Source organism: Zonotrichia albicollis, chromosome 30, assembly GCF_047830755.1.
Source record: "Zonotrichia albicollis isolate bZonAlb1 chromosome 30, bZonAlb1.hap1, whole genome shotgun sequence".
Lineage (NCBI taxonomy): Eukaryota > Metazoa > Chordata > Aves > Passeriformes > Passerellidae > Zonotrichia > Zonotrichia albicollis.
This window is the reverse complement of record NC_133848.1, coordinates 5,151,286-5,176,612: the sequence shown is the minus strand read 5'-3', so window position 1 is coordinate 5,176,612 and position 25,327 is coordinate 5,151,286. Positions and strand designations below refer to the sequence as shown.

Below are 25,327 nucleotides of genomic sequence, written 5' to 3'. Positions count from 1 at the left end.
AGCCCGACAGGGAAGAGCAGGAATTTTGGGGAACACACAACACAGGCAGCTGTGGCAGTGACCGAGGAATTTTCCCCCAATTTTTCCTGGAATTATTCCCATTTTTCCCCATTCCGGGTGCTGGATGTGGCTCTGTGGCTGCCCCTCATGTTTGGTAGGAACAGCTCTCCAAGATTTCCCATTCTGGGAACTTCTGACAAAGTTTTAGCACAGTCCAAAAGGAGAGCACATAATCCCCAAAAATGAGTGCTCCAGTAGGGAAAAGGGCTCCTAAAAGGGGGCTAAAAGGGATCCTAAAGGGGGCTAAAAGGGGCCAAAAGGGGGCCAAAAGGGGCTCCTAAAAGGGGCTAAAAGGGGCTCCTAAAGGAGGCCAAAAGGGGCTCCTAAAACCACCCTGGTGCTCAGGAGCTGGAGCAGAAGTGAAGTTATGGAAATGATCCCATTTTTATAAAGCTTCAGTGCTTCAATGAATAGCTTTATCCTGTTTTTATTTCCAGAGTTCCAGCTGCTTCCCAGTGCTGCAGACACAGCTGGGCTCCTCCCAACTCGCAGCTCATCCTGAACCTTGGGCTCAAGAACAAACCAGAACCTTCCACTTTTATCTCCAAGATAAAAGCCCAATAAATCTCCAGCAGCAGCTCCAGCAAATCCAGGCTCTGCCCCACCATCATCATCATCATCCTCCTGGTTATCAACTGCTCCCAAAATTGCAGCATTCTCTAATCTCTAATGACAGCACTGACAACAAACTCTGCTCTCTCAGTGTCTGCACCAAAGAAATTCCCTTGGAGCCAAGTTCTCCCTAAACCAGGCCATGATGATTTGCAGCCTGAGCTGGGCCTGGCACACGCTGTCCTTGCCTGGATCCCAGGGGAGGCTCCAAATGTCCCCTCTGCAATCGAGGCCACGGCAGCTCCACCACCAATTCTGCTCCTTTTATCCCCAAATGTTTCAGCCCAGCGCTGCTCCAGCCAGGATAATCCATTCTCAGCCCTTACAGGGATGAGTTTAGGGTGGAACTCGGGACTGGGAGAGCTGAAGTGCCAATTGAGGGCCAGAGCATCTCCCAGAGACAGCAGAGCCACATCCTGGCACGGAGTGGCACAGATTCACCACCAACACCAGCAGAAAATTAAATCTATTCCAACAAAAATACTGAAGAGCAGAGTCCTGAATTTTGAAGCAGTTTGGGCACACAGCTCCTTTTCCCATCCCCAGCTGGGATTTGGATGCTCCTGCCCACACCAGGGGCTGCCAAGGCTGAAGCAGGCACAGGGGATGCCTGGATCCACAGGTGGCCACTCCAGGAGTTCCTTTAGCACAAAACCATCTCTAAGGAGCTTTAAAATCCCATTTCCCCAAAAAAAACCCCAAACAACTCAGCATGGGCGTGTGCTGGGTCAGGAAGATAAAACCCAGCAGTGTCAGCGATTCAGAGCGAAGAATCCCGGCTGGAAGTTTGGACTTTGCAGCTCTGTGACTTTTAGGAACCGGGAGATTCCCGGTCCCGAGTACCCATTTCACAGCCGGGAAAGCCCCGCAGCATTCCCGGTGCACCGGGACCCAACACAACCCCCGGGAGGCTCCGTTCTCCTACCGGGAGTGAGGTTCCCGGAGCTGGGGACGGTCCGGGGCTGTGACCGGCAATGAACCAAAGGAGAAATAAAAACTCCCGAACTCCCTCTCCTCACTCCAGGTTTGGTTCTCAGCTCCTGTTTCGCTCCACAACGGAGCCACCCCAGCCTGGACCGGGCAGCCGCGGAAATCCCGGTGTTCCCGGGAGAAAACAACCACCAAGAGGAGAATTATTCGGGACAGGAGCAGGAAAATGCCGCTCCCCGAGGAGCCCCGGGGGTGAAGCCCGGGGGATCCGCACCGGCAGCGGCCCCGGAGCGGCCCCGCAGGCCCCCGGGCTGAGCAGGGACCCGCAGCCGGTACCCGCACCCCGCAACCCACCCCGGTACCCCGGGACAACCTCCGGGAGCGGCCCCGGGAGCCGCACCCCGGCAGCGACCCCGGGAGCCGCCCCCGCCGCCCCCTCAGGCCGCGCCGTGACCCCGCGGGCGCCGCCGACGCCGCCCCGAGGCCCGGCCCCGCCAAAACTTTCCCGAGGCCGAGCGGGGACCCCGCCGTTACCTCCGAGAGGCTCCATGGGTGGCCCGGAGCGGCCCGGCCCGGAGCGGCCCCGGGGCCCTCCCGCCGTCGTCGCCGCCGCCGCCGCCGCTGAGGCCGCTCCCGGGGCGGGGGGGGGACAGAGTGGGGGGGGAAGGCGGAACGGAACGCGCCACCCGGAACGCGCCGCCACCCCCGTTCCCGCCCGGAACGCTTTGGCGGGCGCACGCGGCCGTGCCGGCAGGGGCCAATGGCGGCGCAGGGCCGGGCCAGGCCACGCCCACCTCGGGAGCGGGGAGAGCAGAGCGCCCCCTGGCGGCGGAACGGGGGGGGAGCGGCACCGGGATACCCCCGGGACCACCGGGAGGGCGCGGGACACCGGGGGGGCACCGGCACCACCGTGAGGGGCCTGGGACCACCAGGAGGGGCGTGAGACCCGCTGTGTGCGGCCTGAGACCCCTGTGAGGGGCCTGAGACTCTCTGTGTGTGGCCTGAGAGCCTCGGGAGGAGCCCGGGACCCCCGTGAGGGGCCCATGACCCCCTGTATGCGGCCTGAGGCCCCCAGGAGGGGCCTGAGACCCCTGTGAGGGGCCCTTGACGTCCATAAGGGGCCTGAGACGCCCATGAGGGGCCTGAGACCCTCTCTATGCGGCCTGAGTCCCCCATGAGATGCCTGAGACCCCCAAGAGGAGCTTGTGACCTCTGTGAGGGGACCAGTACCCCCGTGAGGTGCCCAGGATCCCCAGGAGGGGCCTGAGACCCCTGTGAGGGGCCTGGGACCCCCATGAGGGGTCTGAGACCCGCATGAGGAGGCTGAGACCTCTGTGAGGGGCCCAGGACCATGTAAGGGGTCCGTAATCCCTGCCACCATGGGCCCTGAGGCCTTGAGGGGTGTCCTCTTCCGTGGCGTCTGTACCCCCAGAGTGGGGCTGAAATCCCGGCCCTGGAGAGTGAGGCGTCAGCACCCGCTCTCTGAGCCTGATTCCCACTGGGGATCCTTTCCCCAGCATGGAAATATTCCTGTTCTTCACTCATGGCAATGGGAGCAGTGCGGAGTGGGGCAGCAGCCCCAGATGGCCCCACATTCCCTGGGACACTCCTTGTGACATTCCCTGTGACATTCCCATTGCCAAGGGCTCCATAGTCCCTGTGACAATCCCTGTGACGTTCCCTGTGCCATTCCCTGTGCTGAGAGCCCCACATTCCCTGTGACATTCTCTGTCCCTATGGCATTCCCTGTGCCATTCCCTGTTCCAAGGGCCCCACATTCCCTATGACATTCCCCATGCCAAGGGCTCCATATCCCTGTGACAATTCCTGTGCCATTCCCTGTGCCATTCCCTGTGACAATTCCTGTGATATTCCCTGTCACATTCCCTGTGCCAACCCCTGTGCCCCAGGTGGGCCCTGTTCTGCAGCAGTGGCCAGCGGGGGCTGCAGGGGCTGCAGGGGCTGGTGACAAACAGGCCACGTCATGCCCCCAGCTCAGCTGATCCTGATTCTGAATCCATTCTTTGTGTCCTGCCAGGAACCTGCCCTTGTTTGTGTCCTGCACAAAGGGATTGTTTGTGTGGCCGGGCAGGGAAATGTCCAGCACAGAAAGGACAGGCCTGAGGTTTGTCCCTGCTGGCTGCACAGTTTGTCCTCACAGCGGGTCCTGCCTCATGTCTCTGGTGGCCAGCAAGGGGCTGGAGGGTCCCTGTGCTCCAGAGTGATCCCTGTGCTCTGGAGTGATCCTGTGTTCTGGATGATCCCTGTGCTCCAGAGTGATCCCTGTGCTCTGGAATGTTCCTGTGCTCTGGAGTGATCCTGTGCTCCAGTGTGATTCCCTGTGTTCTGGAATGTTCATGGGCTCCAGAGTGATCTCTGTGCTCTGGAACAATCCCTGTGCTCCACAGTGATCCCTGTGCTCCAGAGTGATCCTTGTCCTCCAGAGTGATTCTTGTTCTCCATAGTGATCCCTGTGCTCTGGAATGTTCCTGTGCTCTGGAGTGATCCCTGTGCTCCACAATGATCCCAGTTCTCCAGAGTGATCCCTGTGCTCTGGAATGTTCCTTCTCTCCACAGTGATCCTTTTTCTCCAGCAATCCCTGTGCTCCACAATGATTCCAGTTCTCCACAGTGATCCCAGTTCTCCAGAGAGATCCCTGTGCTCTGGAACAATCCCTGTGCTCCACAGTGATCCCTGTGCTCTGGAACAGTCCCTGTGCTCCACAGTGATCCCTGTGCTCCAGAGTGATCCTTGTCCTCCAGAGTGATTCTTGTTCTCCATAGTGATCCCTGTGCTCTGGAATGTTCCTGTGCTCTGGAGTGATCCTGTGCTCTGGAATGTTTCTGTGCTCCACAATGATCCCAGTTCTCCAGAGTGATCCCTGTGCTCTGGAATGTTCCAGTTCTCCACACTGATCCGTGCCCATTCCATCCTGTTCCCCCCCTGCTCCTGCAGGAGCCATGGCCAGGGGTCAGCACAATGCTAAATAATCATAAAATCCCATCTCATTCCTGACAGCTCCAGTCAGAGACATTCCCAGATTGATCTAAAGGATTTTGTGATGAATTCACCCCTGAGGAGCCAAGGGAGGCCTTGGTGCTGCTGCTCCCTCCAGGGCCACACACAGGACAGGGCTGTGGGGACAGGGACAGTGCCCCACACAGGGATGGCACAGCCTGCCCTGGCTGTTCCTCTTTGGAATCAGGAGTGGAGAACCCATTTGAAATAATCAACACCAAATTCAATCCCTTAAAATAGCAGTGCCATAATCCCAGACAATCCTATTGCCTCAACTTAGGGGCCAACGTCTGTCCTCGTGCCTGGGCAGTGGTGGCAGGCCCAGGGCAGTCATTGGGGAGGTTAAATCAGGGTTATTTACAGAAATTATACTTGAATTGATTCTTATTCAAGAATTAGAAGGTTAAAATTATTAAGGTTAAAAAGAGGTTATTAAAGTTATTAAGGTTTAAAAGAATTATAAGGTTTAAATTAAAAATTACAGCAAATGCAGAGGTCTTTTCCAGCCTAAACAATTCCATGATTCCAACCACTCCCATCCCACCAATTGGCCTGTGGGGAATGAAAAGTGTAAAATTTCTGCACAATAAAAGTTGTTTAAAACGTTTTACCTGCAAACCAGGGATAAACATCCCATCAGGAAGCCTCAGAGGTTTGGTTTGTGATTCATTTCATTAAAATGGAACAAGAAGGGGTTTGTTTTCCCTGAGAACAGGGACAAAGATGGATTTAAAGAGGAGATGACAGCCTGGGTTTGCTTAGTTCACAAATAAAATCCAAAAGCATTTCCAAGGAAACTGGACAATAACTAAACCAGCACTTTCCAGACACTGAATCATTTAACAATAAGGCCAGAAATCAATCAGATGCAATGAAATCCCAATTTTTTGTACCATTTGCTGTTATTGTGTGTATCCTTTGGCCAGGAGCACCCACACACTCCTTAAGGCATCACTTTAGATATGAGAAACAAAATCTGGCAAGAAATAAAAAATGTTAGAAAGAAAATACTGGAATTGTACTTTTCTAGCTAAATCCCTATTTAAACCACTAAAATCTTTGGGGTTTGTACATTTCCAGCCTCTAGAAAAGCAGACTCAAAGCATTTGGAAGTGAAAAGTAAAATCTCGGCAGGAAATTGAAGGCTTAAAGACGCCAAAAGTGTCCGTCACTCTGAGAGGAACCGGGGAGCCGCTTAATTGGAAGTGAAAGGCAGGACACACTCATTAATTAATTGTTATCCCCTCTATAAATAGGGCTTTGGCAGCGGGGGAGTGCCCGGCCCGGGTCAGCCCTGTCCCGCCGGGAATAGCTCCTAATCCCAGCGTCCCGGGATTAACGGGACCGGGCTGGTCCCGGGGCGTTCTCCATGCCCGCTTCGGTGGAACCGGGTCACGTCCTTTGTCCTTAGGGACTCTCGGGTGTGCCGAGCCCTCCTGGGGGCTTCGGTGGGTCTGCGAGGATTTGGGGTGGTGTGGGTAGAGCTGGAGGGGGTTTGTGAGTGTTTGGGGTGGGTTTAGATGGATTTGGTTTGGTTTAGGGTGGGTTTAGTGCAAATTGGAGCGGGTTTGTGTTGTTTTAACATAGGTTTAACATGGGTTAAACCATGGGTTTTAACATATGGGTTAAACATAGGTTTAACACGGGTTAAACCATGGGTCTGGGGTGAGTCTGCTTGGGTTCAGTATCAAACTGCTCCGCCCTCCCGAACCACTTCCACTGCTCGGGTTCCCTCGAGAAGGGAAGGACGGGCCGGGGGCTGCGGGACCCCCGGGGGATCGGGGACTGCGATACGGCTCTTCCTGCCGGACTACAACTCCCAGCAGGCAGCGGGGCCGGACAGGGCGGGGCGGAGCCGAAGAGTTCCGAATAGAGCCGAGCTTGGCCGAAGCGGCGCCGGAGAATCCCGAAGCGGGATCGGAGAGAGCCGAAGAGGGGCCGAAGCGGGTGAGGGGCAGCCCGATAGAGGAGCATCCCCGCCAAGATGAACGCGGTACTGGCGGTCCGGCAGTACGTGTCCAAAATGATCGAGGACAGCGGTCCCGGTATGAAAGTGCTGCTGATGGACCGGGAGACGGTGAGGAGCGGCCGGGCCGGGAGCGCGGAGGGCGGCGGGGCCGGGAGCCGGGCCCAGCGCCGCCGTGACGGGCGCTGCCCCCGTGCCGCCCGCAGACCGGCGCCGTGAGCGTGGTGTACACCCAGTCCGAGATCCTGCAGAGAGAGGTTTATCTCTTCGAGCGCCTCGACTCGCCCAACAGGGAGCCCATGAAGCACCTCAAGGCCATCTGCTTCCTGAGGCCCACCAAGGTACGGAGCAGAGCAGGGAGAAACGGCCTCAAATCGTGCTGGGGAGGTTTGGGTTGGATATTCAGGAGAATTCCTTCATGGAAAGGGTTGTTCAGCAGAGCCACAGTCGCTGGAATTGTTCAAATCCGTGTGGATGTGGCAGGTGTGGACAGGGGTCTGTAGTGGCCTTGGCAGTGCACAGTGGTCTCAAAGGGCTTTTCCAAAATCACCAATTCCATGATTCCATGTTTGTGGTGCTGATGAAGAGCACTGGAGCAATGCTGGGGAGGTTTAGGTTGGATTTTCAGGAGAATTCCTTCATGCAAAGGGTTGTTTAGCCGTGGCATAGGGCAGTGGTGGAGCCAAATCCGTGTGGATGTGGCGCTTGAGGACAGGGGGCTGTGGTGGCCTTGGCAGTGCTGGGGGTATGGCTGCACACCAAGATCTCAGATGCTTTTCCATCCCTAAGGATTCCATGATTCCTTATTCCGTATCTCTGCTCTCCCTGGTGCTGTTTCCATCCAGGAGAACGTGGAGCTCCTGGTGCAGGAGCTGAGAAGGCCCAAGTACAGCGTTTACTTCATCTGTGAGTATGAAGAGGCCTGGAAAGGTCCTGGAGCTCCGTAAATCTGGAAATCCCAGTGTGGATGGGACAGGCTGCACACCTCAGTGCACCTTCCTGTGCCAGCTGTATGAGGCTGGAATTCCCACATGTCCTGAATGTTCCGTGGGTTTGGGAATGAGGCAGAATGTCTCCAGCTGCTTTGGGATTGAATTCCAGTCCTGCAGGCCAGGAATGAATCCCTAGGATGGCAGGAGCTGGGGGAAGTGGCCTCTAGATGTCATTGTGGCTCTGCAGGACGCTGGGGAGATGGGCAGGGAACGGGTTGGGAGCATCCCTGGGAGGTGGCTCAGGATTGCAACACCTGCAGGGTGAGGGGGGCTCTGTGGGATCTCTCCTGCTCCAGAGGGGAGCAGACTGGCACCCACAGGGTCTGCACGGAGCCCCAGTGTCCCTTCCCTGTTTCCTCCCAGATTTCAGCAACGTCATCAGCAAGAGCGACGTGAAGGCCTTGGCTGAGGCCGATGAGCAGGAGGTCGTGGCTGAAGTCCAGGTGAGGTTTGGATGTTTTAAGGAGATCCAAAAGCAAAGGGAAGGTCCAGGCTGCCAGACACTGGGAGCTGTTCCCAGCTGGTGCATGCCAGGCCTGGCTGGGAGGAGGGATAGACACAAATGTGGGATGGAGAGGTAAAAGACAGAAAATGTCTTTTCCATTTCTCTGTGCCTTGGGCTCTCACAGCTGCTGCTGGTTTTGGTGGTTCACAAGGTGCTGCCCAGTCAAAATCCATGTGGATGTGGCACTTGGGGACAGGGGGCTGTGGTGGCCTTGGCAGTGCTCAGTGGTCTCAAAGGGCTTTTCCAATTCCACGATTCCATGTTTGTGGTGCTGATGAAGAGCACTGGAGCAATGCTGGGGAGGTTCAGGTTGGATTTTCAGGAGAATTCCTTCATGGGAAAGGTTGTTCAGCCCTGGCACAGGGCGGTGGTGGAGCCAAATCCCTGGAATTGTTCAGATCCCTGTGGATGTGGCTCTTGGGGACAGGGGGCTGTGGTGGAGGGGAGCTGTCAGGGGGGTTTGGGGTGGAGGGAGGAAGGATGATGATCTGAACCAGTGTGTCCAGGGGGTGGGGGGAGCTTGGTCAGAGACACAGAACTGTCCTGCTCCCCTCTGCAGGAGTTCTATGGTGACTACATTGCAGTGAACCCACACGTCTTCTCCCTGAACCTGCTGGGCTGCTGTCGGGTAGGAACACGGCCAGTTGTTCTTGCTTTGGGTAAGGTGTTGTGGGAACCCAGGAAATTCCTCTGGCTGCCCTGGAGAGCTCCAGACCCTGGCAGGAGGCTCAGAGACCTTGGCAGAGTCATAAACACCTGTGCCTTTGATTTTAACCCATGGAAACAATTACCAGCTTTGTGAGAGGAGTTACAAGGCACAAGGGTTTGAGTAGAATGATGGTGAATTTATCACCGGGTGAAAATGCAGAATTTTGGGGTTTTTAGAGGTTCAGGAGGTAGGATGGAGGAATCTGGGTGTATCCTGTCTTTCTCCTTTTTCTTGTCCTCCATCTTCTGCTGGTGATTGTGATACTTTTGGATTGGTTTAGGATAGAGGCAGACTGTCTGACATAGGTGATAGGGATTGGAAAATAATAAATAATGTACACGTTGTTTTCAGTATAAAAAGATAACACTGCCCCAAGGGCAGTCAGTGTGCTGGACAGATCTCAGCAGGTCAGAGAAATAATGTATTAGATAAGAGAAAATAAACAACCTTGAAAAGCAGAACTGAGGAATCCCAACTTCTTCAAGGAAGAAGAAGCTGGGAAAAAAGACTTTTAATACCTCAGGAACCATTTCAACAACAAACCCAACAAATCTCTCATAACCCAGGGCATTGGGGGGCTGCTGGGGGGGAATGGGCCTTGGCAAGGAGATTTTGTGTGCAGCCCCTGGGTGCTTGCTGCTCCAGCACTGTTGTGCTTTCCTGTGAGACTTCAGCCCTTAGAAACAAGGATGTGGGGAAGTCAGGGAGCTGTGCATCCATGTGAGGGGCAGCTTTTCCTTCCAGGGCCGCAGCTGGGAGCCGGCTCAGCTCACCAGGACCACACAGGGCCTCACTGCCCTGCTCCTGTCCCTGAAGAAGTGCCCCATGATCCGCTACCAGCTCTCCTCAGAGCCAGCAAAGCGCTTGGCCGAGTGTGTGAAGGTGAGAGCAGCCCTCAGCTCAGCTTTAGCATGAATTCAGCCTTGGTTGGTTTTTTACAAACACCTGTTTGGCACTGTCATGTTTTCTGGAAAAGTGTCTTCACCAAGATTCTTCTCCTGGGAAGCTGAGAAGCCTCAGAGAAAAAGGAAAACAATATTGTCTCATTTGCTTCTCTTGTGTTTTGCTGCTTTGGAATGTGGTTGGAGATTGTTTATCCAACGGGTGGTTGTTTGATTGATTTCATGTAAATTGTTTTAACTTAATGACCAATCACAATCAGGTTGTGTTGGGACTCTGGAAGAGCTCACAGTTTTCATTATCATTCTTTGTAGCCTTCTGTCTGTATCCTTTCTCTATTATTTAGTATAGTTTAGTATAGCATTCTATAATATAATATAATATAATATAATATAATATAATATAATATAATATAATATAATATAATATAATATAATATAATATAATATAATATAATATAATATAATATGTAATATATAATATGTAATGTGTAATGTATAATGTGTAATGTATAATGTATAATGTGTAATGTATAATATATAATGTATAATATATAATGTATATTACACATTACACATTATATACATTATATACATTATATACATTATATACATTATATACATTATATACATTATATATTATATATTATATATTATATATTATATATTATATATTATATATTATATATTATATATTATATATTATATATTATATATTAAAGTGTCCCATTTCCCTGGGCCCTTCAGCTCCTCCCTGGCAGTGCAGACAAAGCAGCAGAATTGGGCTTTCACCCTCCCTTCCCTGTGTGCCTGAATCCACGCTGAGCAGGAGCCTTTTCCAGGATTTCAAGAGGGATTTTTCCCATTTTTCCCCCCATTTCTCCACAGCAAGTGATCACCAAGGAGTACGAGCTGTTTGATTTCCGCCGCACCGAGGTCCCGCCCCTGCTCCTCATCCTGGACCGCTCGGACGATGCCATCACCCCCCTGCTGAACCAGGTGAGCCACAGCCAGCTGTGCCAGGCTGGGGCAGGTCACACTCCCAGCTGTGCCAGGGCTGGGGCAGGTCACACACAGGTGTGCCAGGGGTGGGGCAGGTCACACCCAGCTGTGCCAGGGGTGTGCCAGGTCTCACTCCCAGCTGTGCCAGGGGTGTGCCAGGTCACACACCCAGCTGTGCCAGGCTGGGGCAGGTCACTCCCCGGTGTGCCAGGGGTGTGCCAGGTCACTCCCAGGTGTGCCAGGCTGGGGCAGGTCACTCCCAGGTGTGCCAGGGGTGTGCCAGGTCACACCCAGCTGTGCCAGGGGTAGGGCAGGTCACACACCCAGCTGTGCCAGGGCTGGGGCAGATCACATCCAGCTGTGCCAGGGGTGTGCCAGGTCACACACCCAGGTGTGCCAGGCTGGGGCAGGTCACACCCAGGTGTGCCAGGGGTGGGGCAGATCACATCCAGCTGTGCCAGGGGTGGGGCAGATCACACCCAGGTGTGCCAGGCTGGGGCAGGTCACTCCCAGCTGTGCCAGGGGTGGGGCAGATGACACCCAGGTGTGCCAGGCTGGGGCAGGTCACACCCAGATGTGCCAGGCTGGGGCAGGTCACACACCCAGGTGTGCCAGGGGTGGGGCAGGTCACACCCAGGTGTGCCAGGCTGGGGCAGGTCACACACCCAGCTGTGCCAGGCTGGGGCAGATCACACCCAGCTGTGCCAGGGGTGTGCCAGGTCACACTCCCAGCTGTGCCAGGCTGGGGCAGGGTTGGGAGCCCTGCAGCAGCTGGAGTTCAACCCCTGGCAGGTCATGGTTGGATGTTGTAGAGCAAAGTGTTGCTTCACACCCCCAATCCTTGCAAAATCCCTCTTTTATCCCTGGCTGTGTTTTCCAGACCTGAGTGGGGGTTGTTTGTGCTGGCTTCAGTGGCAGATGGACCCAGCACCTTGGAAATGGGGCCACCAGCACTTCCATGTGGTTTCTGGAGCCCCAGTGCTTTGCAGGGCCTTTCCCAAGGGTGTTTGTGGGGCTGTGAGTGACCTTGCCCTGCTGAGTCTCCCTCTGTTATTGATGGCTGCTGGATTTGCTGGGAGCTGTTGGATTTATTTGTTCCACGCTGTGCTGCAGATCCTGGCAGGATCTGTTGGTCTCCCTTCATTTCTGTGGGATCAGGAATTGCACCTGGGTGGGAGCAGCAGCCCCAGAGCTGCTGTAACACCAGTTCTGCAGGAGCTGGAGGTGACATCTGTGTCACAGCCCAGCCCACACCTGCTTTGTGGTGTTTAGGATTGTGCTCAGCATCAGGCATTCTCTGCTGTTTCAGGATTTCCTATCCCAGAGAGATTCCCGGGGATGTAAATGGAGTGTTGGGCACGGCAGGGCTCTGATCAGCTGTCACTGTTCTCTCTGGGTTATTTTTAGACTTCTCAGGATAAAAATAGAAACTCCTGATGTGCAGAAATGCTCCTGCCAGTGGAGCATGCAGGGAATTCTGCAGTGGAAATGTGGGACTCTCCCTGCCTGGGCAGGAATTGGGGGGTTTGGTGGCCAACAGAGGTGTTGGAACAGGAATGTAAATCCCCATCTCTCTTCAGTCTGTTTTGAAGGTTCCTGCAGGAATTCCTGATCTGGTGGGAGGTGTCCCTGCTGTGGGTTGAGTGTCCCTTCCAAGCCAAACCATCCCATGATTCTGGAGTGGCCCTGGAGGGGGGCAGTGTCTCCCCATCTCGTTATTTACCAGTGATGTTCATTTTCACCAGAACGCCCTGGCTGCTCTGAGCGACACATCCCAAACTCTGTGCGTGTCCTGGCGTAGCAGGAGCAGCTCCAGCTGAACTCCATTGATTTCCCAGTGCTGTGTCTCACCAAGGTCATCCCTTTGCCTCCCTTTCCTCTGGCAGTGGACGTACCAGGCCATGGTCCACGAGCTGCTGGGCATCAACAACAACCGCATCGACCTGTCCCGCGTGCCGGGGATCAGCAAGGACCTGCGCGAGGTCGTCCTGTCCGCTGAGAACGACGAGTTCTATGCCAATGTAGGTGTCCAGGGGGGCTTCACCAGCACCCACAGCTGGGCTTTGCCACAGGAAAGGAGCTTCTCCGTGATTTTGGGGATTTTGGCACCCCTCAGCGTGGGGATGTGCCGTTTGTGACCATCGTTGTGCAGCATCAGTGACATCTGATGTGGGATAACGTCCTAGAAAATGTGTTTGTGGTTTGGTTTCAAAGCCTGCTATAGGTTTTGGGGATGGAGTCACCTTCTCCCAGCTGCTCAAAGCTCTTTGGGATGAAACTGCCCGCCCCAGGTCAGCCCAGGGCTGTGTGGCTGCACAGAGCTCTGAGCTCACCTGGGACCTGTGGGTGTGGCTTTAAAAGGTGTTTGATGTGACTCCATTTCTGTTCCCTAAATCAGTGGAAATGAGGCAGAAGGACTCCAGCTGCTTTGAGGTTCAAGTCCAGCCCTGCAGCCCAGGAATTACTGAGTTTCCCTCTGCTTCCCATCTCGTTCCACACAGAACATGTACCTGAACTTCGCCGAGATTGGCACCAACATCAAGAACCTGATGGAGGATTTCCAGAGGAGGAAGCCAAAGGAGCAGCAGAAGCTGGAGTCCATAGCAGATATGAAGGTACAAATTCCATCCCATTTATGTCCCATCCTTTAATGTTAGGAGTAAATAAAAAACACATCCCTCCCAGAAACCTCCTGTGGGCTCCTGGGATTGAGGTGTCCCAGAGAATTGCTGGGAATTTGTACCATTTATGGCCGGCTGCACCCATCTTCTGCCATCTCCTGCTTTTCACTGCCTCAGTTTCCCCTCGCAGGCCTTTGTGGAGAACTACCCTCAGTTCAAGAAGATGTCAGGCACAGTGTCCAAGCACGTGACGGTGGTGGGGGAGCTGTCCCGGCTCGTGGCCGAGCGGAACCTGCTGGAGGTGTCCGAGGTGGAGCAGGAGCTGGCCTGCCAGAGTGACCATTCCAGCGCCCTCCAGGTACCCACCCTGCCCCTGGGTCAGGGGGGTTTCACCCCATCTGTGCCTTGGGAGGGGGGATTTGATGCTGGCAGGCAGTGGGAGCTCCCTGTGGGGAGGGACACTGCGTGTGGAATTGCTGCTCAGATGGCAATGAGTCATGGTTAATAACTGGCTTGAGAAGCATCTTTGCAAATCCTGTCCTTACATCCCACAATCCAACATTCTTTCTTTATATTCAGCCAGTTGGTTTCTGGCAGACACCAGGGTAAAACAACCTCAGATGCTCTGCAGGAGCTGATGTGTTTGGGCAGGAGAAAAGCTGGAATCCGTGGAATTGTCTTTAGCTATTTTTTTAAGAAAAGCCACTAGAAAGACCCTTAAATCCAAGATTTCTTTGGCAGAGAGGCCTGGAAAAGCTGGAGGGAGGCTGTGGGACAGCTGAGTGTGGCCCCTTGTGCTGTGAGCAGAGCAGGGTCTGGCAGAGTCAGTGGTGCTGGATTTGGGCTGCTGTTCCACAGCAGCTCAGAGCGGGGCTGGAGAGTCTCAATTCTCCCTTCTGAGAAATGATTCCTTGATTTCCAGTGGTGCAGGGGGATTCCCAACACTTGGCAGACCCTTGCATGGCCCTGGGGAAGCAGAGGGGCTGGGAAATGAGGAAAAGCAGCTCCAGCAGCTTTGAGATCAGTTCCTGCCCCTCCTCTGTGGCTCTGAGCTGCAGGTGGGGGCAGAGGGGGTAACGCCGTCCCCAGAGGTGGAATGAGCTGCCATCCCTGTGGAGCAGGGAGGGCAGGGATGGGATTCCACGGCTGCTGCCTGGCAGGATTTCCATGGCTGAGTGTGGAACTGGGACTGCAGCCAGGAATGTGTTTGCTGGAAGCAGCCTCTGAGGTCCTTGTGCTGTATCACTGTCTCCAGCTCAGGTTGTTGTGGTTTAAAAGTCAAATATTCCCAGTCTGCTCCCTCCCTGTGCTGTGAGCTGTGATTTTTGATGGGATATGAACAGCACAGAGCTGGTGCCAGGTGAATCCTGGGGTCACCTTGCTCCTGCTCTACACAAACAGCATTTCTGCAGTTTTAGAAATGCTGCCTCAGTTTCCTTCCAGCCCCTGGGAGATTTGGAAATGAAAGGAAACCCCTGGAGGTGGGATCTTTGTCCCTGCAGCCCCCCCACCCCGGGCTGTCCCTGCTGCAGCTCCAGCAAGGGGGAAAAGGCCACGGGACAAGGAGCAGCAGCCAGAGCCTGGAATAAAGATGGAATTGTTCTCCCCTGATGTCACTTCAGGGATTGTTGGATCTCTGGTGCCCCAGTCTGGGACATTTGGGTTCCTCCTGCCCTGGGCTCTCATTAACCCCGACACAGAGCATGAATGGAGGGTTGGAATCCCAGCTCCTCCCGTGCACAATGGGGTTTCTGTTCTCTGCTTCCTGCTGCTCCTGGCACTGCCAGCACAGGAACCTCCCTGGGGCTCTGGTTCTCCCCTCACAGGTGAATTCCTGACCTTGAGTGGTGAAATTCCTCTTGATCCTCCTCACAGCCAGGATTTTATGCTGTTTTTAGTCAGCATCAGTTAAATGGGTGCCAACAAACATCTGTGCCAGGGTGGTGAATCCAGCAGCAGATCAGGAGCGATAACAGATCCCTGCTCTTCCCTGTAGCTGGGATCTCTCTCTCCATGCTTTAATTCCTTCCCTCCTTTGCTTCCAAATCTGCAGTTTGTTCCCCCACATCTCACATCCAAAGCTTTGCTGAGACTTTGATGCCTCTGCCTTGCACCTTCCAAAAAGGAAATGGAGTTGGGGGTTCTGTAGTGGTGGAGCCTTTGGGGTGGAGCTGGAAACACCCAGGTAGAGCTTGGAGGTGTCTCAAAATCCCTGTGTCAGGGAGGTGTCTCAACCTCCCCCTCCTGCAGCACCACAAAGGGCTCAGGACCCATCAGATGTGGGTTGTGAATTCCCAGTTCCACGGAAAGACCCAAAACCAACTTGTACTCCAGTAAATCCTCCTGTGAAACACCCGAGGGGCTGTGGGGTTTGTACCGCACCTGCATTGCCGTGGCAGTTGCTGGGCAGCGAAACCGAAACCGCTCTGATAAGTGACTGATAAATGACTGATAAGGCAGTGACACCGCTGGAGGTGTCTGTCTGTCTGTCTGTCCCTGTGTCCCGCAGAGCGGTGACACCAATGGAGGTGTCTGTCTGTCTGTCCCCGTGTCCCACAGAGCAGTGACACCAATGAAGGTGTCTGTCTGTCTGTCCCCGTGTCCCGCAGAGCAGTGACACCAATGGAGGTGTCTGTCTGTCTGTCCCCGTGTCCCCGGGCTGAGCGGTGACACCAATGGAGGTGTCTGTCTGTCTGTCCCCGTGTCCCCGGGCTGAGCGGTGACACCAATGGAGGTGTCTGTCTGTCTGTCCCCGTGTCCCACAGAGCAGTGACACCAATGGAGGTGTCTGTCTGTCTGTCCCCGTGTCCCCGGGCTGAGCGGTGACACCAATGGAGGTGTCTGTCTGTCTGTCCCCGTGTCCCCGGGCTGAGCGGTGCCTGTGTCCCGCAGAGCGGTGACACCAATGGAGGTGTCTGTCTGTCTGACCCTGTGTCCCACAGAGCGGTGACACCAATGGAGGTGTCTGTCTGTCTGTCCCCGTGTCCCGCAGAGCGGTGACACCAATGAAGGTGTCTGTCTGTCCCTGTGTCCCACAGAGCAGTGACACCAATGGAGGTGTCTGTCTGTCTGTCCCCGGGCTGAGTGGTGCCTGTGTCCCGCAGAGCAGTGACACCAATGAAGGTGTCTGTCTGTCCCCGTGTCCCCCGCTGGAGGTGTCTGTCTGTCCCCGTGTCCCGCAGAGCAGTGACACCAATGGAGGTGTCTGTCTGTCTGTCTGTCCCCGTGTCCCCGGGCTGAGCGGTGCCTGTGTCCCGCAGAGCAGTGACACCAATGGAGGTGTCTGTCTGTCCCTGTGTCCCGCAGAGCGGTGACACCAATGAAGGTGTCTGTCTGTCTGTCCCTGTGTCCCCTGCTGAAGGTGTCTGTCTGTCCCTGTGTCCCGCAGAGCGGTGACACCAATGGAGGTGTCTGTCTGTCTGTCCCCGTGTCCCACAGAGCGGTGACACCAATGCAGGTGTCTGTCTGTCTGTCCCTGTGTCCCACAGAGTGGTGACACCAATGGAGGTGTCTGTCTGTCTGTCCCTGTGTCCCACAGAGCGGTGACACCAATGGAGGTGTCTGTCTGTCTGTCCCTGTGTCCCCCGCTGAAGGTGTCTGTCTGTCTGTCCCTGTGTCCCGCAGAGCGGTGACACCAATGGAGGTGTCTGTCTGTCTGTCCCTGTGTCCCGCAGAGCAGTGACACCAATGGAGGTGTCTGTCTGTCTGTCCGTGTGTCCCGCAGAGCGTGCGGCGGCTGCTGCAGAGCCCGCGGCTGTCGGAGCTGGACGCGGCGCGCTTGGTGATGCTCTACGCTCTGCGCTACGAGCGCCACGCCAGCAGCGGCCTCCCCGCACTGCTGGAGGAGCTGCGCGCCCGCGGGGGCAGCGACAGGTACCGCAAGGTAACCCTGGGATGGGGTAAAACAGCGACAGGTACCGCAAGGTAACTAACCCTGGGATGGGGTAAAACAGCGACAGGTACCGCAAGGTAAATAACCCTGGGATGGGGTAAAACAGTGACAGGTACCACAAGGTAACCGTAGGATGGGGTAAAACAGCGACAGGTACCGCAGGGTAACCCTGGGATGGGGCAGGACAGGGACAGGTACCACAAGGTAAATAACCCTGGGATGGGGTAAAACAGGGACAGGTACCACAAGGTAAATAACCCTGGGATGGGGCAGGTACTGCAAGGTAACCCTGGGATGGGGTAAAACAGCGACAGGTACCGCAAGGTAACCCTGGGATGGGACAGGTACTGCAAGGTAAATAACCCTGGGATGGGGTAAAACAGCGACAGGTACCGCAAGGTAAATAACCCTGGGATGGGGTAAAACAGGGACAGGTACTGCAAGGTAAATAACCCTGGGATGGGGCAGGTACCGCAAGGTAAATAACCCTGGGATGGGGTAAAACAGCGACAGGTACCGCAAGGTAAATAACCCTGGGATGGGACAGGTACCGCAAGGTAAATAACCCTGGGATGGGGCAGGTACCTCAGGATAACCCTGGGATGGGGTAAAACAGCGACAGGTACTGCAAGGTAAATAACCCTGGGATGGGGCAGGACAGCGACAGGTACTGCAAGGTAACCCTGGGATGGGGTAAAACAGGGACAGGTACCACAAGGTAACCCTGGGATGGGACAGGTACCGCAGGGTAACCCTGGGATGGGGTAAAACAGGGACAGGTACTGCAAGGTAACCCCGGGATGGAGCAGGGCAGGATGGGGGGCAGGTACTGCCAGGTCACCCTGAGGTGGGGCAGGATGGGCTAGGTAACCCCAGGGTGGGGCAGGATGGGGAGCAGGTAGCACCAGGTAACCCTGGGGTAGGGCAGGACAGGGGCAGGGACCACCAGGTAACCCCAGGATGGGGGCAGGTACTCCCAGGTAATCCTGGGGTGGGGCAGGTACCCCAGTGTCCCACAGGATGGGGGCAGGTACCACCAGGTAACCCCAGGGTGGGACAGGTACCCAGTGTCCCACAGGATGGGGGCAGGTACCACCAGGTAACCCCCACCAGGTACCACCAGGTAACCCCAGGGTGGGACAGGTACCCCAGTGTCCCACAGGATGAGGAATCTCTGCTGTTTGGGATTAAACTGCCTGCCCCAGGTCAGCCCAGGGCTGTGCTGTTGCACAGAGCTCACCTGGGACCTGTGGGTGTGGCTTTGAAAGGTGTTTTATGTGACTCCATTTCCATTCCCTAAATCAGTGGAAATGAGGCAGAAGGACTCCAGCTGCTTTGGGGTTCAAGTCCAGCCCTGCAGCCCAGGAATTACTGAATGGGGGTTGGACTGCAGAGGTCCCTTCCACTCCTGACCAGTCACTGATTCCGTGATATTCTGAAGGATTTCATAAAGCAGGGATGGGAGTGTGGCACCTCCGTGGGCCTGGGCTGTGCTTCCTCTCTGCTCTTCCTCCCCCACTCTGCCCAGCTCCTGCAGCACCAGCCGTGGCTGCAGCGAGGGGCTGGGGATGGAGAGGAGCTGGCAGGGAGGGAACAGGCAGCAGTGCCAGGAGCAGCTGGGGAGGAGGTGGAGGAGAGGGATGATGTCACCTCGTGTGGAGGAGCTGCTGCAGGCGATGGAGATGGAGATGAAGCTTCTCCTCAAGCAGGAGGGTCGGGGTGGGCTGGGGGACGCGGGGGTGCTGCTGCTCTGCCCCCTCACCTCCGTGTGTGGTTCCATTGGGATCATCTCCAGGGCTCCTTGTCCCCGAGGGGTGTCTGCAGTGAATCCTCAGCCCTGGAGGGGGTGCCAGGCTGACGGGCTGTGCCCTCTCCCTGCACAGCTGGTGTCTGCCGTGGTGGAGTACGGAGGGAAGCGCGTGCGGGGCAGCGACCTGTTCAGCCCCAAGGACGCCGTGGCCATCACCAAGCAGTTCCTCAAAGGCCTCAAGGTACCAAGATTCCTTGGGGAAACGGGGACAGGCTCAAAACTGCAGCCCAGAGGAGGAGCAGGGCTGGCAGGAATGCACTCAGGGCCTGATTGCACTGAGAACAACATGGAGAACTTCTAAATTCAGGGCTAGAACTTGCTGTGCCTCTGCTGATCCTCCTCCCTTGCTGGGCCACTTCCTAAAGAGCTTCTGTCTGGCCACAGGGCATTGAGAATGTGTACACCCAGCACCAGCCCCTGCTCCAGGAAACCCTGGACCAGCTCATCAAGGGGAAGCTCAAGGACAGCCAATATCCCTACCTGGGCCCCAACACACTCCGGGACAGGTACGCGGGGCCTGTGGGGCACAGCCTGCACTGGGACACAGCAGCTGGGACATCCCTGCTGTCCCCAACACTGTCCCCACAGTGGGATGGGACTGATGGTGAACAGAGCTGGGGATTGGCACAGAAATCTCTTGGTTGTAGAGGTCTTGTATCCCCAGGGATGTTCCCAGACTGGGGTGTGCCTCACCCTGGCTCACATGTGCCATTCCTGATGGGTGCCTCAGGTGAAGGATGAAGCCCTCACCCAGCAGAGGAGGCAGGAGCAGCTCTGCTCCAGGTCATGCTGTCCTTGCAGTGATCCAAGGAGGAAATGCCTGGTGTTGGTCCTTCCAAGGGGTTGGGAGGGTGGTTACAGGAGAGGGAAGGAGCAGCTCACTGGAAAGCAGGATGTGCTCAGCACACTGAGTTTGTGTTGGGATAGAGAAAGGAGCTTCCCTCCTTTCCCCCTTCCTCTTGGCTTCCTTCAACAATCCCACATCTCCCTGCTGGCTGGGAAATGTCCCCTCAGGTGAACTGAGGCACAAATCCTGGCACTTCCTGATCAGCCTGGAGCTCCAAGGCAGCTCTGTGTCCTTGCCTGACTCCAGAATCGATCCTGATTTCCCAGCCCCAGCAGATCATGCATTAAACACGGCACGTGGATCCACAGGGATCGGGGTGCTGCTGCTGGAGTCAAAGTTCAGGAGAGGTTTGGGGCATTCAGTGGATTGTTTTCAGCTCCTCATCACAGGGATGAGGGAGTTCTTTAAAGGAGGCACCCTCAGGATCCTGGATCTGCCTCCAAAGTGCAGGATTTATCTTTGGATTTGTCTGATCCCAACTCAATGTTTGTGGCTGCTCCATCCCAGAAATTTTCCAAGGCCAGGTTGGTCAGGGCTTGGATCCACCTGACTCCAGAATCGATCCTGATTTCCCAGCAGATCACGCATTAAACATGGCACGTGGATCCACAGGGATCGGGGTGCTGCTGCTGGAGGCTGCTCAGGGCTCTGGGTGAAAGTTCAGGAGAGGGTTTGGGGCATTCAGTGGATTGTTTTCAGCTCTGAGCCCAGCACATCACAGGAATGAGGGAATTCTTTAAAGGAGGCACCCTCAGGATCATGGATCTGCCTCCAAAGTGCAGGATTTATCCTTGGCTTTGTCTGATCCCAACTCAATGTTTGTGGCTGCTCCACCCCAGAAAGTGTCCTCCCTGCTCTGCTGGGTGTCCCTGAGAGCTTTTAGGTCCCTTCCAGCCAAACCACTCCATGATTTGTGCTTTTATCCCAGGCCTCAGGACATCATCGTGTTCCTCATTGGAGGGGCCACCTACGAGGAGGCTCTGGCTGTGTTCAACCTGAACCGCTCCAACCCCGGCGTCCGCATCGTGCTGGGGGGCACCACCATCCACAACACCAGGAGGTAAAATCAGCCCTGTGGAACTGCTGGCACGGCAGGAATTTGGGAGATCCCACGTGGAAATGGGTGTCAGTGCTCTGGAGCCACCTCCGATCCCTGAGCTGGAGGTTTAACTTGAATTTCCATGAGTGCAAGGGCAGGCAAGGAGAGTTTTCCACAGAGGTTTTCTAGTTTATAACACAGGGGAACACAGGGGAATTCAGCACTGAATGAACCTGCAGCTGCTTTGCTGAAGGTGGGCAAAAATCCCTGTCAGTATGGGAAATGTCTGGTTTATAAAAACAAATAACTTTTCCTGGTTTATAAATACAAATAACTTTTCCTGAACCCAAATGATTCACTTTGGGCACAGGAAAGAATTGAGGCCACAGTGGGAATTGCTTCCCATCAGCACAGCTTGCTGCTGGCCAGGCAGGAGAGCAGGAATTCTCTGAATTCTCAGGAATTTCTCCAGATTCCCAGTGCTCTGTTTGGGATGGTGGGAAAATCCTGAGATGCAGCTCAGGATCTGCAGCTCCATCACTGGATCTGCTTGGATTGGTGCTGCCAGGAGCCACCCTGGCTGGTTTGGGCTCTGCTGCTGTGCAGCCCCTGAATTATTTACAGAAAAGCTGGGATTCTGTGTCCAAATTTGCATTTCAAAGAATGAAGTGGGGGGAGAAAAATAAAAGGAAAATAAAAGGAAGGGCTGGATGTGGCCTGGTCCTGCCTGGGGAAGACAGCAAGGGACCTGTTGTGAAACAGCCCTGTCCCAAATGATCCATTTTCTCTTGGATAAGGTTTCCCTGAGCATGGAAGGACAATAAAACTGTCTCCTGTCCATTGTTATCCACAATTCCAGCACAGTGCCCCAGGATCAGGGATATCTCAGCACATCCATGCAAGGAAAGCCAGGTTTTAGTGTGTCCCAAGCCCTCACCTAATCCACGGCCTTGCTGATTCCTGTGGGATTAGGGCAGATATGTCACCAGAAACAAGGGGATTTGGCTGTTAATGCACAGAGCAGCCGTGTAAGCACCTAAATCCTGCTCCCATTGTTCCTCCTCCCTGCTGCAATTGGGACCAACATCTGGGAGCCCTCAGGGGTGGCCCAAAGGATGGAGAATCTGCTGTGCTCCAGGGATTCCAGAGCAATTCCACAGGGTTTGGAGGAGAAAGGGTTACAGAGGATCAATAATCGGCTCAGAAGGAACATCTGGTGCTGGGGCTGACTCATCCTGGCCAGGTTGAGACAAACCTGCTGGGACTAATCCAGGATGTGGGGCCTGACCCAGTTACCCAGTTAGAGCCACACTGGTGCCACTGGGTCCTCCTGGGGACTGCACCAGGCTCATTTCTCCTGGGAGTTCCTGGGTGGAGCAGCTGTGGAGGTTCCTGCAGATGCCTCTGCTGGGTCCTCAGCTGTTCCTGCAGAGGCCTCTGCTGGGTTCTCAGCTGTGGAGGTTCCTGCAGATGCCTCTGCTGGGTGGAGCAGCTGTGGAGGTTCCTGCAGAGGCCTCTGCTGGGTTCTCAGCTGTTCCTGCAGAGGCCTCTGCTGGGTTCTCAGCTGTGGAGGCTCCTGCAGATGCCTCTGCTGGGTTCTCAGCTGTTCCTGCAGATGCCTCTGCTGGGTTCTCAGCTGTTCCTGCAGATGCCTCTGCTGGGTCCTCAGCTCTGGAGGTTCCTGCAGATGCCTCTGCTGGGTTCTCAGCTCTGGAGGTTCCTGCAGAGGCCTCTGCTGGGTGGAGCAGCTGTGGAGGTTCCTGCAGATGCCTCTGCTGGGTCCTCAGCTCTGGAGGTTCCTGCAGATGCCTCTGCTGGGTTCTCAGCTCTGGAGGTTCCTGCAGAGGCCTCTGCTGGGTTCTCAGCTCTGGAGGTTCCTGCAGAGGCCCCTGCTGGGTTCTCAGCTGTTCCTGCAGAGGCCTCTGCTGGGTTCTCAGCTCTGGAGGTTCCTGCAGAGGCCTCTGCTGGGTTCTCAGCTCTGGAGGTTCCTGCAGAGGCCTCTGCTGGGTTCTCAGCTGTTCCTGCAGGATCTGCAGGGTCCTTGGAGCAGCAGGGTGGGTTTGTGCTGTGGTGCAGCTCATTTTTAAAGGGTAGGTGGGAGTTTGGCTCATTCCTCCAGTCACTCCAGACTGGGAATGTGCTCTGAGGGACCCTGAGGTGTCACTGGTCACAGGCACAAGCTGTGCAGACAGCACAGAACCAGAGACCCTCAGAGCAGCAGTCATTCCCTGCCAGAGCTCAGTTCTGCCTGGTTCTAGTGCCTAAAAATAACCTGGAGGAGGGAGAGCTCAGGCTGGAACACGCAGCCAGGTGCCAGAGCTGTGCCAGAGCTGTGCCAGAGCTGGTGCCACCGTGGGCAGTGCCCTGGCTGTGCCCCCTCCCAGCTGTGTCTGGTGGCACTCAGAGCTGGGGTTGCTGCAGGGTTTTGCAGGAGATTTCAGGGTTTTGCTCGTTTTCAAACCTCTCAAGATTCACAACCTGAGCTGCTCCAGCCCCAGTTTAGGGGAATCCCATTTCTGCAGGATTTGTGGCATCTCTTGGTTTGTATTTCTTTATCTTTTGGGGTATTTTTGAAGCATTGCTGTTGAGATCACCTGATCAGCACACTGAGGGATGAGTCAGCCTGGGCATGGCCGTGGTGTCTCACTGCCAGAGGAGCCATCCTGGGGCAGGATCCTTCCAGCTGGGAGCACTGCTGCCCTTGGGTGGGTGATGCCAGCAGGCCTGAGCTTTGTGCTGGGGACAATCACAGCCCCTCAGGCCCTGGGCACATCTGGGACAAGGCCATGAGTCCCTCTGGCCCTCGTTCCACTGACCTGAGGCTTTCCCAGCAGCTTCCTGGAGGAGGTGACAGCCGCAGGATTCCGTGGTCGAAACACTGAGAGCTCCCAAGTCCCACCAAGGTCCAGCAGACGGTGAATCCTGAAGAAATGAGGGGTTTGTGAACATTCAGAGCTTTCCCAGAGCAGAGCAGAGCAGGATGTTCCTGGCCTGCAGCTGCAGCTTCCCCTCCACACCCAGAATGGCAGCGAGTGCTGCAGCTGGCACTGGATGTGCCCCCACTGCAGCTCCTCATTGTCCCCTCACAAACTGCTCCAGGACTGGCATGGTCACCTTGAGGAGAGCCTGGGACAGCCCCTGAATCTCTTCAGCTCTGCACAGGACACAGGAATGAGTCCCATGAGGAGCCCATGCAGGGGGAGCAGCTGTGGGGGTCTGGTTGGGGGGCACAGGAGCCCTTTGCTGTTGTCTGTATATGTTGAATCCTATTAAATCCCCCACTTTGCCCAAATCTGTCTCCTGGATGATTCCCACTTTCCCTTTCCCAAGGCCACAAGGTGCAGTTACAGCCTGAGCCTCCATGGGAGCTTTTGCTCCCCTCCAGGACCACACCAAGGAACCTGCAAGTGCATTTCCAGCTCTGCTCCCTGGCCTCTAATCAGCACTTGATTGGGAATTAACAAGCCAGATCAAATGAAATGAGCTCCTAAATCCCTGGGAATTATCTTGGCATCACAGCTAAGTCCTGTTGATGTGGGAGAGAGCAAAGCCCTGCAGGGAGGAGGGGACCTGGGCAGCTCTTTGGGGAAGGGAGGGGGGACACAGCCTGTGCTGGGGTGGAACTGGGTGGGCACCAAATTTTTAGTGAATTTTGGGTTGCTGGGACAGGCAGAGCTGTAAGAATTCCCCCTTAGAGGTGACTCAGGTGTCTGAGAGCCCAACAGAGGGGAGCTGTCAGAGGATACTGGGCAGCCCCTGCCCCAGACACCAATGATATCATTGTTGTCAGAGCCACAGAAAAGCACGTGTCCTAATTAAACTCCCAGGCAGCAGCTTCACACTTGATATCCAGAGGCAAAATGCTGTGTGGGGGGTGTTAAATACATAAATAAACCAGGAGTTTGCTGATCTGCTCTGCAAGAAGAGGCGATTTTGGCAACTGTTTGTTGTGGAGCAGCACAAGGAGCAGCTGCAGCTGCCAGGGGTAGCAAAGGGGGTGTGGGGGTACAGGGAGAGACACAACCACACCTTGGAGAGGCTTTTGGGGATGAGAAGCTGCACTGCCCGTGTCACCTGTCCCACTGGGGAGCAGCCTCAGTGCTGGAAGTGCAGCCTCCTGTTCCTGGTACAGAAATGGGAGCTGGCTTCCCTCCTATCTCCTTCCTTCCCTGTCAATTGTTGATGTTTCCAGCTCTGAATCATTGGTCACATCCTTCACAGCGTGTGACTCACTGGCAGAACAGCCTGAGGCTTCCAAGTGCAGCAGAATTCCTGCTCCCAGGGATGTGTGCAGGTGTGCTGTTATGTGCTGTTACCTGCTGTGGCTTCAGGGCAGCTTCCCTGGCACCAGAGGGCATTGGGGAAGAGCGTGGGCCCTGCATGCAAAGGGCACAGCAGGGCTGTCCCACTGCCACCAGCTCTGT

At 55.3% G+C, this 25,327-nt stretch overlaps 2 protein-coding genes and 2 long non-coding RNA genes across 7 annotated transcripts in view; 3 read left to right on the top strand and 1 right to left on the bottom strand.

The window, feature by feature from the left end:
* Positions 1–2,335, bottom strand: part of OTUD7B (OTU deubiquitinase 7B) — a 32,847-nt gene extending 30,512 nt beyond the window's left edge. The window contains exon 1 of the mRNA XM_074529308.1: positions 2,137–2,335. The gene's annotated coding sequence lies outside the window, so the exon portion shown is untranslated. The remainder of the gene's footprint in view (positions 1–2,136) is intronic.
* A 4,153-nt stretch (positions 2,336–6,488) lies between these two features.
* VPS45 (vacuolar protein sorting 45 homolog) lies at positions 6,489–24,195 on the top strand. 2 transcript variants are annotated; one of them, XM_074529110.1, is made up of 16 exons: positions 6,489–6,698; positions 6,794–6,928; positions 7,433–7,493; positions 7,943–8,022; positions 8,644–8,712; positions 9,538–9,675; positions 10,581–10,691; positions 12,581–12,715; positions 13,196–13,309; positions 13,506–13,673; positions 17,040–17,198; positions 19,091–19,198; positions 19,402–19,523; positions 20,793–20,924; positions 23,738–23,840; positions 24,003–24,195. In XM_074529110.1, exons 1-15 carry the CDS (start codon positions 6,606–6,608, stop codon positions 23,820–23,822), a joined length of 1,710 nt encoding a protein of 569 aa, XP_074385211.1. In that variant the 5' UTR covers positions 6,489–6,605; the 3' UTR covers positions 23,823–23,840; positions 24,003–24,195. The 2 variants fall into 2 exon arrangements, with proteins under 2 accessions (XP_074385211.1, XP_074385210.1); XM_074529109.1 differs by having other exon boundaries at positions 6,490–6,698; positions 23,738–24,195.
* LOC141725464 (uncharacterized) lies at positions 17,206–19,084 on the top strand. 3 transcript variants are annotated; one of them, XR_012577308.1, is made up of 4 exons: positions 17,206–17,754; positions 17,875–17,915; positions 17,946–18,247; positions 18,307–19,084. It is a non-coding gene; the product is annotated as an uncharacterized LOC141725464 (long non-coding RNA). The 3 variants fall into 3 exon arrangements; XR_012577309.1 differs by having other exon boundaries at positions 17,206–17,685; positions 17,885–18,247; XR_012577307.1 differs by having other exon boundaries at positions 17,206–17,764; positions 17,885–18,247.
* Positions 20,931–23,731, top strand: LOC141725465 (uncharacterized). Its single transcript, XR_012577310.1, has 3 exons — positions 20,931–22,291; positions 22,581–22,619; positions 22,660–23,731. It is a non-coding gene; the product is annotated as an uncharacterized LOC141725465 (long non-coding RNA).
* Positions 24,196–25,327: the final 1,132 nt, after the last annotated feature.

Bases quoted from the DNA above. Each gene is read 5' to 3' on its own strand.
- VPS45 (XM_074529110.1), top strand. From the start codon at position 6,606: ATGAACGCGGTACTGGCGGTCCGGCAGTACGTGTCCAAAATGATCGAG. The intron at 6,699-6,793 runs GTGAGGAGCGGC...TGCCGCCCGCAG, and splicing joins TGCTGATGGACCGGGAGACG to ACCGGCGCCGTGAGCGTGGT. The intron at 19,524-20,792 runs GTACGCGGGGCC...CTTTTATCCCAG, and splicing joins CCCAACACACTCCGGGACAG to GCCTCAGGACATCATCGTGT.